A 13,085-nucleotide genomic window follows, 5' to 3' on the forward strand; every position below is an offset into this window, starting at 1 on the left:
TTCATGCTGGTGGCCAATGCCAAGGCTCGAGGCCGATATCTGGTCAACGTGGCCGTCGCGGGAAGGGGCCAAGTGTGGCGCTTGCAGCCTGAGTCTGAGTCCTCTGACCTTCCTTTTCACCTCTCTCCCGCGGTTGGCTGGTCTCCCGGGTGGCAGAAAGAGAAGGAAAGACGCCAGGCCTGCCCCGCCCACCTCCTGCTGCGGACCGAACGACCACCCCCAAGTCCGCCCGGCCACCCCTGGAACAGGGGCCACAGGGCCACAACTCTCCGACGCCCGCGACTCAGCAAACCCCATGACCCTCCCCAAACCCCGTTTCAGCCCGGGATGAGCCCCCGACGGAGTGGGGGAAAGAGGTGGTAACCGTAGAGGCAGGACGCTGAACAGGGATGCCCCCTTCACCATGGCCACCCCCTGCGCGGCACCTGCGACTCCGTCCGCGGAAAGCTCCCAGTTACTCAGAAGACCGAGGTAACAGAATAGCTTGAGCACGGATAGTCGAAGACGCAGTGAGCTGCGATTATGCTACTGCACTCCAGCCTGGATGACAGAGAGAAACTATGTTGAAAAAAAAAGAGAGAGAGAACCACAGAAAATAAGCTATAAAGTATTTGTTTAATGTCTGCAAAGCGCTAATTGCATAACAGACTTCTAGAAGTCAGTTTCCAGAATCCAAGGCTTACGCCAGGGTATTCTATACATTTCTTCCTACATTGATTATATATTTTGGGCTTCCCAATATTAATGGAAAAAAATAAAGCATAAACCACAATGAAATAGCACACGATCATGAGAATGACAACCATGCAGAGAAAAATTGCAAAGACTTAGTCCTGGCGAGGACTTGGAGCAACTAGAACTAGAAATATAAACTCCTGCAATAACTTTGAAAAACAGTTCAGTGGTTTTTTATAAAGTTAAACATATATTTATTATGTTACCAAAATATTCCATTCCTAGGTCATTACTAAGGCAAATAGAAAACTAACATTAGTTTTCTATTTGCCTTAGTAATGACCTAGGAGTGTTTATTATTTAGTAATGACCTAGGATGTTTATTGTCTACTTTATTTGTAATTGCAAAAAGCTAAATGTAAACCAGATACTTTTCTGCAGGTGAATGAATAAACAAACTGTGGTTTATCCATACAATAGAATCCCAGTTGTCAACAAAAAGAAACTATTGATTCACATCACGGTATGAAGGAGTCAAATGCATTTCTTTTTTTTTTTTTTTTTTTTTTTTTTTTTTTTGAGACGGAGTCTTGCTCTTTCGCCCGGGCTGGAGTGCAGTGGCCGGATCTCAGCTCACTGCAAGCTCGCCTCCCGGGTTTTACGCCATTCTCCGCCTCAGCCTCCGGAGTAGCTGGGACTACAGGCGCCCGCCACTCGCCCGGCTAGTTTTTTGTATTTTTAGTAGAGACGGGGTTTCACCCTGTTAGCCAGGATGGTCTCGATCTCCTGACTCGTGATCCGCCGTCTCGGCCTCCCAAAGTGCTGGGATTGCAGGCTTGAGCCACCGCGCCCGGCCACAAAATGCATTTCTTTAAGTGAAGAAAGGAAGATCCAAAAGGCTACATAATATGAGATTCAATTTTATGGCATTGTAGAAAAAGAAATTACAGGCATTGATAATAATCAGGCCAGGCTTGATGGCTCAAGTCTGTAATCTCAGCACTTTGGGGTGCTGAGGTGAGAGGACTGTTTGAGCCCGGGATTTTAACACCAGCCTGGAAGCATAGCAAGATCTCCCTACAGGAGGAGGAGGAGGAGATGAAGAAAGAAGGATGAAGGAAGAAGGAAGGAGGAGAAGGAGGAGGGGGAGGAGGAGGAGGGGGAAGACAACAACAACTAAAGACTAATCACTGGTGCCAAAGAATAGATGAGGGTAGAAGTTTACTACGAATGGGAAGCATTAGATGATTTTGGGGTAATGAAAGAGTTCTGTGTGTTACTGTGGAGATGAGGACATGACTCTAGACTATTGTCAAACTTCGTGGAACTGTACATCACGAAGAATAAATTTTCCTTTCAGCAAATTAAAAAAACAAAACAAAACAAAACATGATTTTAAGGAAATTCTGATAAAATGCAGGCAGTAAAAAATAGAGTTTAACCTTACTAAAAATGTATTATCTAACCTAACACTATTGAAGAATATTGGAATGAAAGGTCTTGATGTATATCACTTTGAAAAACAGTGTTTTAATTGAATACCACAAGACTCAAGAACTGAACACAAACATTGTATTCTGGTTAGTATTGTTTGTTTTTAAGAATATGGATTAGCAATTTTTAAGACTACTCTTTCTGTTAGTGTATATGTGTTTGTATTTGTGTACGTGTCTTTGTGTGTGTGTGTACACATGCTATACATAAGGTCATTACTTCCAGCTTCTCTCTGAAGTTAAAAAAAAAAAAGGGAGGAGAGTTCTAGAACAAACCCTGTGTTGCTGGACCAGAGTTGGGAATATTTAGATAAATGCATGTCTCATAATATGTCAATTGAGAGAAAGGGAGACAGAGAGAGAGAGAAAGAGAGAGAAAGAAAGGAGAGGTGTTGCTACAAGAATCTATAGTAATATGTAAATTTTCAAACTCTGTCTGCCGAGAGGTTTCAGAAGCAGTGACATCCCAGTATTAATGAGCACGCTTAGCTCTCATATCATGGTTTCTAAGTACTATTCGCTAATAAAAGGAAGCAAGACTATTTGAAAAATTAGATAATTCTAGCAGTGGAATAGAACGTTCAAGTTAAGATAGAGTGTCTTGTGAAGCCAGAAAGTTAAAAAAGTGCTTTATGAACAACAGAAAAAGACATGTCAGAGGAAGTCAACCTGAAAGACTTTCAAGCAGCCCAAGCTGGAATAGCGTGAGAAACAAAATAAATAATCATAGGATTGGATTACAACCCTGAGAATAAAAGAAATATTCATAAGTCCATACAGGTCTAGAAAAAATAAATAAATAGAAAAAAAGAGAGATAGAACGAAAATCTTTTCTATAGAATTCCAAGTACTAATTAATGTAGATGGGTAACGCAAAGTAGAAAATCACAACTAGGACACAACAATAATAATTACTGTAGACAAGATGTACTGAAGAATGCACAAATTGTGGGTAAATTTAAAAGAAAAACAGTGTATTTACATAGCCTCAAAATATTTGCCTCTAAATATTTATAGGCATCATTTTCTCTTAATTTCTTTATAAGACTCATGAATATTTAATAAATATTGTGATATATATAATGCATAGACATAAAATTTATAAATAGCACAAAAAATAGAAGGAGGTAATTCAAACTTTTTAACAACAAGGCCTTCATATTTTATAGTTATTAAAATAGTACAGTATTAATTCTAGGTAGATTGTGATATGTTAAAGATGCATATTGTAATACCTGGAGAAACCATTTTAAAAAGTAGAGGTGTCATTTAAATGCTAATAAAGGAATAAAATTATATTTTAAAAAGTATTTACACAATAATGTTTATAAACTTTTTTTTTGGTCAAAATAGCTTAAAGCAGGAAAAAACCCAAATGTCCATCTCTAGGAAAATGGATGGAGAAATTGTAACTCATTCATACAAGAGAATGCTACTCAGTCATAGAAAGAAACAAGCTACTGAAGCAAACATGCTGGATGAATCTCATAAACCTGCTAAATGAGACAAGCTTAAAATAAAATAGTACATATTGTATGATGTCAGGCAAAATGAACCAATGGTAAACCAAACAAACAAAAAATCACCCAGAAAATAGCCTCTCATGACAACAAAATTGTCTGAAAGAAAGGCCTGAAGGAATTATCTGAGAATGAAAAAAAAATTCATCATTCTATTTTTATATTCTATCACTAGAATAGAACAAAGTTCAGTTCATTCTTAAAAGATATGAAGGTTACATGAGTGTATTTATCTGTCAAAATTTTTCAGTTAGGATTTGTGCCTTTCAATGTATGCACATTTGACCTCACAAAAAAACAAAACTGAAGTAAATAATGTAGGGTGGCCAATGGGTTGACTGGGGCTGACTGAAGTAGAGAAGTGTAGATGACACCAGAATCACACAAGATCAGTTGTTGCTGTGGCTTCATGACAAGTCTATTGTGGTTGTCATGAAGCCTCAACAATATGTGTTTTGTTTGTTTTGCACATGTTAAAAATTTTCTGTAATAAAACACAAAATTAATCTATAATGTTAGCTCATAAGATTATGGCTATTGTTGGAGAAGAAAGGATAAGGCAATTGTTGGGGCATGGATGAGTCTAGTTTTATTTTATTTTGAGAAAAAGTCTCACTCTTTCACACAGAATAGAGTGCAGGGGTGTGATTTTGGCTCACTGCAACCTCCACCAATCAGGTTCAAATGATCCTCCCACCTCAGTTTCCCAAGGAGCTAGGACCACAAGTGTGCATCACCATGCTTGGTTGTTTTTTTGGTATTTAATTTTAGAAGAGACAGAGTGTCACCATGGTGCCCAGGCTGGTCTTAAGCTCCTGAGCTCAAGCAATCTGCAGGCCTCGGCCTTCCAAAATACAAAGATTACAGGAGTGACCCACTGCACCAGGCGTAGTTTTATTTTTTGATTACACAAGTGTGTTTTTTGTAACAATTTATTGAGCTTTACATGAATAAATGCTTTGTGCATGTCGTTCTGTATGCTACATATTAATAAAAAAATTAGGCCGGGCACAGTGGTTCATGCCTGTAATCCCAGCACTTTGGGAGGCCGAGGCGGGCGGATCACAAGGTCAGGAGTTCTAGACCAGCCTGGCCAATATAATGAAACACCGTCTCTACTAAAAATACAAAACATAGCTGGGGGTGGTGGCAGATGCCTGTAGTCCTAGCTACTCAGGAGGCTGAGGCAGGAGAATTGCTTGAACCCGGGAGACAGAGGTTGTAGTGAGCCGAGATCAGGCCACTGCACTCCAGTCTGGGAGACAGGGTGAGACTCCATCTCAAAAAAAAAAAAAATTAAATATATACATATTTGTACAAAAATGCTAAATCAGTATCTCAGAATAATGACAGGATTTTAGTTTTTTGTTTTGTTTTGTTTTCTGGTGGAACACACTCACTCAGGACATAATCATACAGATGTTAATATTCAAAGGGAATATTAAAGCTCTAACCTTTGGGTGAGTGATAGGTATTTTTCTTTCTTAATTTGGTACATGTAATGTTTTTTGTTTTGTGGAAATGCAGCTTTTTTTAATTTAAGGAAATGTTTTCCTCACAGTAATAATCATCAGTGCCACAACACCTTGCACAGTGTCCTCCACATAGTGTGCAGTATCTATGGAACCAGGTTGAATCGGGAACAGAACCAATAGCAAGGTTGGTTCTGAAAAAAATAGTAATTTGATAATACTGGTAAGACTGAAAGGCCATGATTTAGTGGCAAACAATTTTTTATTTATTTGAGAAATAATTGGCAAGTAGGTGATCTAAAAAGTGTTGATTTAAAGCAGTGGCTTTGAGCTTGGCTGTACTCTGTCGTCACCTTGAAAGATTTAAACCATACTGTTGCCCAGGTTCCACTCCGGGAATTCTGATTTAATTGGGGTGTGTCGACTTGAATTGGGAAGAGTTTTAAAGGCCCTCTCCCAGGTGATTTTTACACACAGACTTGGGAGAAAACATTTGTTTCACAGTGAAAGATGCATTCACTGTGTGTGATTTTCATGTGTGCTGCTGAGAATTGCCTCATGGCTACTTCTGACTTTAGAATCTGTGGGGAAAAGAGAGATCAGCCTGTTACTGTGTCTATATAGAAAGAAGTAGATTTCAGAGACTCCATTTGGTTCTGTATTTGAGATGCTGTTAATCTGTGACCCTACCCCCAACTTTGTCCTTGCAAGAGATATGTGCTGTGGTGACTTAAGGTTTAAAGGATTTTGGGCTGTACAGAATGTGCTTTGTTAAACAAGTGCCTAAAGGCTGCTTGTGGTTAAAGGTCATCACCATTCTCTTAATCTCAAGTAAGAGAAAAACATTTGTCTCCTACCCATCCCTGGGCAATGGAACATCTCCGTGTAAAACCCATTGTGTGCTTTGTTTACTGAGCAAAGAGAAAACTGCCTTTAGGAATTAGGTGGGATTTGCTGGAGCAATACTGCTAAAAGGTTTATGGAGATGTTTGCATATGCATCTCAAGGCACAGCATTTTCCTTGAACTTATTCAAGTCACAGAGATCTTTATCTATATGTCTTACTGCTGATTTACTCCCTTATCTTTTTGATGGTAAAGATAATTATCAATAAATACTAAGGGAACTCAGAGACCGGGGCCGGTGTGGCTCCTCTGTAAGCTGAGCGCCGGTCCCCTGGGCCCCGCTTTTCTTTCTCTATACTTTGTCTCTGTGTCTTATTTCTTCTCTCAAGTCTCTCATTCCACCTAACGAGAAACACCCACAAGTGTGGAGGGGCAGACCACCCCTTCAGAATCTTAAAAAGCAGCTCTGTTATTTTAAAAATCAAAGGACAACTTCAGATGTACTCAGCTATTTTTCTACAATTCAGCAGAATAAAATGTCCTGTTAGCAGATTTGTCTATAAGTCACTTCATATCAAGGTTAGAGTTTGTTTCAGGCACAGTAGTTTTAGTCAGCAATGAAAATCATAAATAGCCTCCAAATATCAAAAAAGGATGAAAAGCATTTGCAGACATATGAAATCTGTTTGTTAAATAAAGTTTAACCTAAAGCTGCCTTTTTGTGTGTTTTGAATTGAGACTGAGAGTTTCTTCATACATGGTCAGCTGAAACCCAACTGAAAATGTAAATAAACTGTAACCTAGTTTTGGGTCAGTTATCAAATTTTGGCCAATCAAAAGAGGCCAACTGCTTAATTCATGTCTAAATAAAGCAAATGCCAAACTGTAATTAATCACTGTTTCTGTAACTCACTTTTCTTTCCTGTACTTCAGGTTTTTTATCTATGCATAAATATTCTTCCATTATGTTGTGACCAGAAAGGGATTGTAGTTAAGGGTTAAAAAGAAAAAGAAACAAGTGTTCCTGTGCTTAGCAGTTCGCTTCAAGTACAGTTATAAGATAACACTATCCAAAAAGCCAAGATCAAAGGAATAGGCTCCAGGCGCCCCCCTCACTCCAGAGCAAGGTTGAAGGAAAAAAAAAAAATGACAAATTCCCTTACTGTTACTCCTTTCCTTTGCCTCTTAAGCATGATTATGTTTTACAAATGTCTGTATTTAGCCAGTTCTTGTTTTCCTTTTGACACAGCTACAAGGCCACCAGCTATGCAAGGCCACAAGTTACACATATATGATTAACTGCTTTTGTTTTGCTTCTGTAAGCCCACTTATAAAAACCCTGCTCTGTCTGTTGAAGGCTCAGCTTTTGAGATGTGAATCCACTGAGCCAGTGGGTACCTTAAAATAAATATCCTCCTTTACTCACCTGTGCTAGTCTCTCTCGTCCTACATCCCACAACAGGATCACAATCCAAACCTCAAGAGAGCGTTCTTGAATCTCACACATAAAAAATTTAGGGTGAGTCAGCCAGGCGCAGTGGCTCACACCTCTGATCCCAGCACTTTCAGATGCTGAGGCACGTGGATCACAAGGTCAAGAGATGGAGACTATCCTGGCCAACATGGAGAAACCCCATTTCTACTAAAAATACAAAAATTAGCTGGGCGTGGTGGTGCACGCCTGTACTCCCAGTGACTCAGGAGGCTGAGGCAGGAGAATCACTTGAGCCCAGGAGGTGAGGTTGCAGTGAGCTGAGATCATGGCACTGCAATCCAGCCTGGGTGACAGAGCGAGACTCCATCTCAAAAACAAACAAACAAACAAAGAATTTAGGGTGAGTCTATAAAGTAAAAGCAAGTTTATTGAGAAAGTGAAGAAGTAAAAGAGTGGCTACCTATAGACAGAACAATGGCATGGACAGCTTGATTGAGTATACTTATAGTCATTTATTGATTATATGCTAAACAAGAGGTGAAATATTTATGAGTTTTCCATGACTGGAGTGAGCAATTTCCAGAATTGACAGTTCTTCCCCCTTTTAGACTATGTAGTTTAACTTCTGGACTTTTCCATGACATTTGTAAACTGTCATGGCACCAGTGGGAGTTTCTTCTAACATGCTAATGCATTGTAATCAATGTATAATCAGCAGTGAGGATGACCAGAGGTCATTTTCATCTTTTTTTTCTTTTTTTTTTTCCTTTTTGTGGAGAACAGGGTCTCGCTATATTACCCAGGCAGGTCTCAAACTCCTGGGCTCAAGCTATCCTCTCGCCTCTGCCTCCCTGAGAGCTGGGATTACAGGTGTGAGCCACCACGCCTGGCCTCAGAGGTCACTTTCATTACCATCTTGAATTTGATGGATTTTGTCTGGCTTTTTTTATTGCATTCTGTTTTATCAATTGGGTCTCTTTTCTGTATTTTGTGATCCCAAACCTAATGAACTCCTATCTCATCCTATGACTAAGAATGCCTGACTTTTTGTGAATGCAGTCCAACACGTCTCAGCGTTATTTTATCCATCCCCTACACATAGTGAAATTGTTCTAGTTTAAATGCCTCCAACAGTGTGACTGCTTGGGAGTTTTCTCTGAGCCTACTCTGGCTCACCAGACTGCAAAATTAGTGAATAACTTTTTGCTTGATTAAACTCTGTTAAATTTATTTTGTTTGGCTGGGCATGGTGGCTCACACCTGTAATCCCAGCACTTTGGGAGGCCGAGGTGGGTGGATCACCTGAGGTCAGGAGTTCGAGATCAGCCTGGCCAACTTGGTGAAACCCTGTCTGTACTAAAAATACAAAAAAAAAAAGCCGGGCATGGTGGCGGGTGCCTGTAATCCCAGCTACTTGGGAGGCTGAGGTAGGAGAATTGCTTGAACCTGAGAGGCAAAGTTTGCAGTGAGCCAAGAACGTGCCTGCCATTGTACTCCAGCCTGGATGACAAGAATGAAAGTCCATCTCTAATATATATATATATATATGGTTTAAGACATTTTTAACAGATTGAACTAGAAGTAAAATCTGAAATAGAGCCTCTAGCAACCCCCAGGAACACCAAGTGACCAAACAATGGCTTATTGTGTTCGCTGCTGTCTTGCAGCAACTAGGGAGCATGATAAGTTCTTTCTTGGATTCCAAAGTGTCATGGATTTGTGTTTTGAACTCTCTGAGTTTTAGTGAATTTAGAATTCAAACTGGATTAAGAAGTCAGGACAGAAAATGGACTGGATCTAGAGTCAGACTGGATCTGATAACTGACTGGCTTGGATTCAGTTAGAGGTCTATGACATCTCACTGGGTGAGGTAGAAATCACTAGTGAATGGCAATAATGCAAGGGGTGTAAGCTCTGACATCTGTAAACTGGCAGAAATTGTGTTTTATCCCCTTGTTTTCTTATTCTTGTGCTCTTTTAGACAGAAAAGAATCTTTGGCTAAGTTTGTCAGAATGATATCGGCCAAAGCAAGGTTCAAGATAAGAATAGAATCCTTAATTTTTTAAGAACTGAGTAATTTATCTTCCACGTATGCCTACATTTACATGAGTATGTATTAGACCCTGGTAGCAGCAAACACAGAAATGGGAAAATTTTTACTAAAGGTAATTTAAAATTACAACGGGGTATTCCAAATAAACATCACTGCACTTTAGGATGTGCATTTAAAAAGAAGTCTCCCTAGTTCCTCTTCTAGGCTTGACTGCTGATGTGCAACTGCTTCTAAAAAGATTTTAATATATTTATTTTTTAAAGATAATCTTCATAAAAGGTAAATAAAAGACTGATTTATAACAAAAATTAAATCTGCCAACCTTTTTGCTTAGTCATTATCCTTCCTTGAAGGTTAACATATATATCTATATATACTGGGAGTTCTCAGATGGTTCCCCTGGAAGTTGCTTTTCTAATTCTGGAGGATTGTCCCCTATAATCCTGCCTGATATGTCTGTTAAAATAGCAGGGCTGATTTTACACTGTATGTGTATATATATATGTGTGTGTGTATATTAAAGTATTTGTAAAAGTAGACCCTTAGGTAAAGTAGGTTTGCTCCTTTTTAAGATGTATCCATGCTGAGTCCAGGCATAGAGAATCTTTTTGAGTCCAGGCATAGAGAATATTTCTTAATGGGCTCCACCCTGAACTCAATAATTATAGCTAAGAAACAATAGCTACGTTAAAAGACCACCTTTGAGAGCGAGGGAAAGTGGTGACTAGAAGGCAAGACTAACTTGCAGCTCCCACTTGCATAGACAGAATAGCATGTGGATATTCACATTACAAACTTCTGCATCAAGAACCACCACAGAGGCCGGGCGCGGTGGCTCAAGCCTGTAATCCCAGCACTTTGGGAGGCCGAGACGGGCGGATCACGAGGTCGGGAGATCGAGACCATCCTGGCTAACACGGTGAAACCCCGTCTCTACTAAAAAATACAAAAATCTAGCGGGGCGAGGTGGCGGGCGCCTGTAGTCCCAGCTACTCGGGAGGCTGAGGCAGGAGAATGGCAGGAATCCGGGAGGCGGAGCTTGCAGTGAGCTGAGATCCGGCCACTGCACTCCAGCCCCGGCGACAGAGCGAGACTCCGTCTCAAAAAAAAAAAAAAAAAAAAAAAAGAAATTCTAGTGTTTCACAGTGCACTCCAGAGGGGTGCAAGGTGAAGATCGTCTATTACCCATCTAGAAAAACAAGTGAGAATAAAAGCATCCTTTTAGTTTTCCTTCTTTCATTGTGACCCAGGGTGGAGGGGAAGATAGTGTGAGTGTCTCCCGACCATTCTCTTTTCTTGGTTCCTGGGTCCTGGCACCGTGTTAAATGTGCTGCCCATGGTTGTCGGTGTGGCTTTCTGAGCCATGGAACCAGATGAACTAAGTGATAGGATTAACCGTGCTTTACCCATGCAACCTTAGCTTATCCACCTGTGATCCCCTTTGACTTTCTAGACTTGTGTGATCTTCCTGGCTCCCCCAAAAAACGAATCTTTGCAGAGAATCTAATAGTCACCTTTGGGCACGGTTTCTTTAACAACAAAAAAATTTGCTAGATTGCCTGCTATTATGGCTCATGATAAAACATTCACCCTTAGAAAAGTGTTTCTGATTAACTTCTAAACTTAAAATTCTCCTTACTAATTAAGTACTTTTCTAATTAGAGGCAGACTGGGTGCCTTAAATGAAGGTAGGGACCTAACAGAGATTTTTCTTACCGACAGGACAGTATCAGAACTAAAATTTGGCTATGGAGGATATTTTACTCCTAATTGTTGAAGGCAGAGCTTTCCCATTCACAGAAGGGTCTTTTCTAGCAGCACAAAAATAATTAGGAAACTACAGTGTTATGGTCAATGACTGAAATGTGTTTCATGAAGAGAATTTCTATTTTCACTAGGTGACACTGTTGGCTTAGAAATACCATGTGCTCACTAGAGGGAAGATACAGATGCTTATCGAGTTCTGCCTGAGGCATTTGCCAATCTTTCCTAACAGAAGTGTTTCTCTGAACTGTAAACCTTCCTGCACATTGCACACACAGAAGAGAATAAGAGAGAATTCACACTGAGAGAATAAGACACATAGTGACACCAGAGAGAAAGAAAGAGAATTTTGTGACAGGATAGCTGAAGATCCTTTACCAACACTCCGATGGGCCATCACAGGCTGGCTTCAGTCCAGAAGGTTTTGAATAATGTCAGGGTGTGCCCTGGACAATAATCCTCAGTTGCTTCAGACTTCTTCCAGCCTCACATGATGGTTAGGACCTCTGTGAGTAAAACTGATTTGAAGAAAGCCTTGAGATTAAAAGACAGATTTGAGGTCCACTCCATACTCACCAATCCGATGTTTGTATCTTCTGTTCTGATTCTGATCCCAAATGAGAACCCCCAAATGAAATGGCTTTGTTGTCTGGGCCTCTACTTGTGGTTCTGTGTCTTGAATCAGGAAAGAATTCAGGACACAAACACACACAAGCAGGGTGTTTAGAAACAGAAATTTTAATAGACAGAAAGAAGAGAGAGAGAAAAAGCTTCCTCATTCTGAACATGTGCGTTACCCAAGAGAGGGTCTTTGATTTGGGGCAGAATGTGACTGATTTCATACGGTGGCTTGAGGAGGCTGTGATTGATTTACATAGGTGATGACTGATTTACAGGGGATTGGTTTGACTAGGTCTGCCAATTACATAGCCCCTGAAAACAAAGACCCTTAAAGTATCCACCCATACCAGAAGGCACGGGATGCCCTTTGGTTTTGACATGTGGGTGAAGTTTATCTTCCAGATCTCCCTTGAATAGCTTCCCACCCTTTGGGTTCAGAGAGGGAGAAGCTGCCTGTTGAGGAGATTATCTTTAAGATAGGCTTCATAAGCTTTAACAACCTGTGTGACTGTTCTAAATAAGTTATCTCCTGAAAACAATCTCTGGGCATATTGACAAGTTTTATTCTTTCCACAAGTGAAAAGCTTGGTGAAGCATTTTAAGGACTTTCCATTGGCTAGAGACTGGCAAGTGGAGTTTGCCATTCTTTAACTCTAGCTGTTCTGAGGGCTGGAAAGTGTACCCTTGAGTAATGACCCGTTTTATCTCTGCAGGAGAGTACTGGGGCCTATTTTTTCTCATGGAGCCTTCCCAAATTAGAGGGGCATGAAGTATGTTATTGCCCTGAAGCTTCCTTTCTGCTGATTTAACTGCCTGATCAGCCAAACTATTTCCTTTGGCTACTTCCTGTTTTCTTTTTATATTCCTTAGAATGCATTACTGCTACCTTTTGTGGAAGGTAAACTGAGGATAATACCCTGTTGATTTTTTGATGGTTTCCATTTCACATTGCATTTTTGCACTCTGAATATTGGGGTGTTACAGGGTTTGAGGAGGGCCTAGATTTTTAGGTTACTAATAATGGCTTCTAGCCCTTTTTTATCCTTTGGCTTTAGGAGATACTTTTTCTGGTTAGAAAGGAAGTGGAATCCACCAAGTGTGGTGGCTTACACCTGTAATCCCAGCACTTTGGAAGGCTGAGGTGAGCAGATCACTTGAGGTTAGGAGTTAGAAACCAGCCTGGCCAACATGGTGAAACCTTGTCTC

At 40.3% G+C, this 13,085-nt stretch overlaps 1 protein-coding gene across 1 annotated transcript in view; it reads left to right on the forward strand.

Annotated features, from left to right (window-relative positions):
• The first annotated feature begins 389 nt into the window (after positions 1-389).
• Positions 390-13,085, forward strand: part of LOC117083261 (replication protein A 14 kDa subunit-like) — a 40,818-nt gene continuing 28,122 nt past the window's right edge. Inside the window, exon 1 of the mRNA XM_033210707.1 lies at positions 390-471. Within this exon, the coding sequence (XP_033066598.1) occupies positions 390-471 (82 nt within the window). The remainder of the gene's footprint in view (positions 472-13,085) is intronic.

This window comes from Trachypithecus francoisi, unplaced genomic scaffold (assembly GCF_009764315.1).
Source record: "Trachypithecus francoisi isolate TF-2019V2 unplaced genomic scaffold, Tfra_2.0 Contig00314, whole genome shotgun sequence".
In the NCBI taxonomy this organism is placed as follows: domain Eukaryota; kingdom Metazoa; phylum Chordata; class Mammalia; order Primates; family Cercopithecidae; genus Trachypithecus; species Trachypithecus francoisi.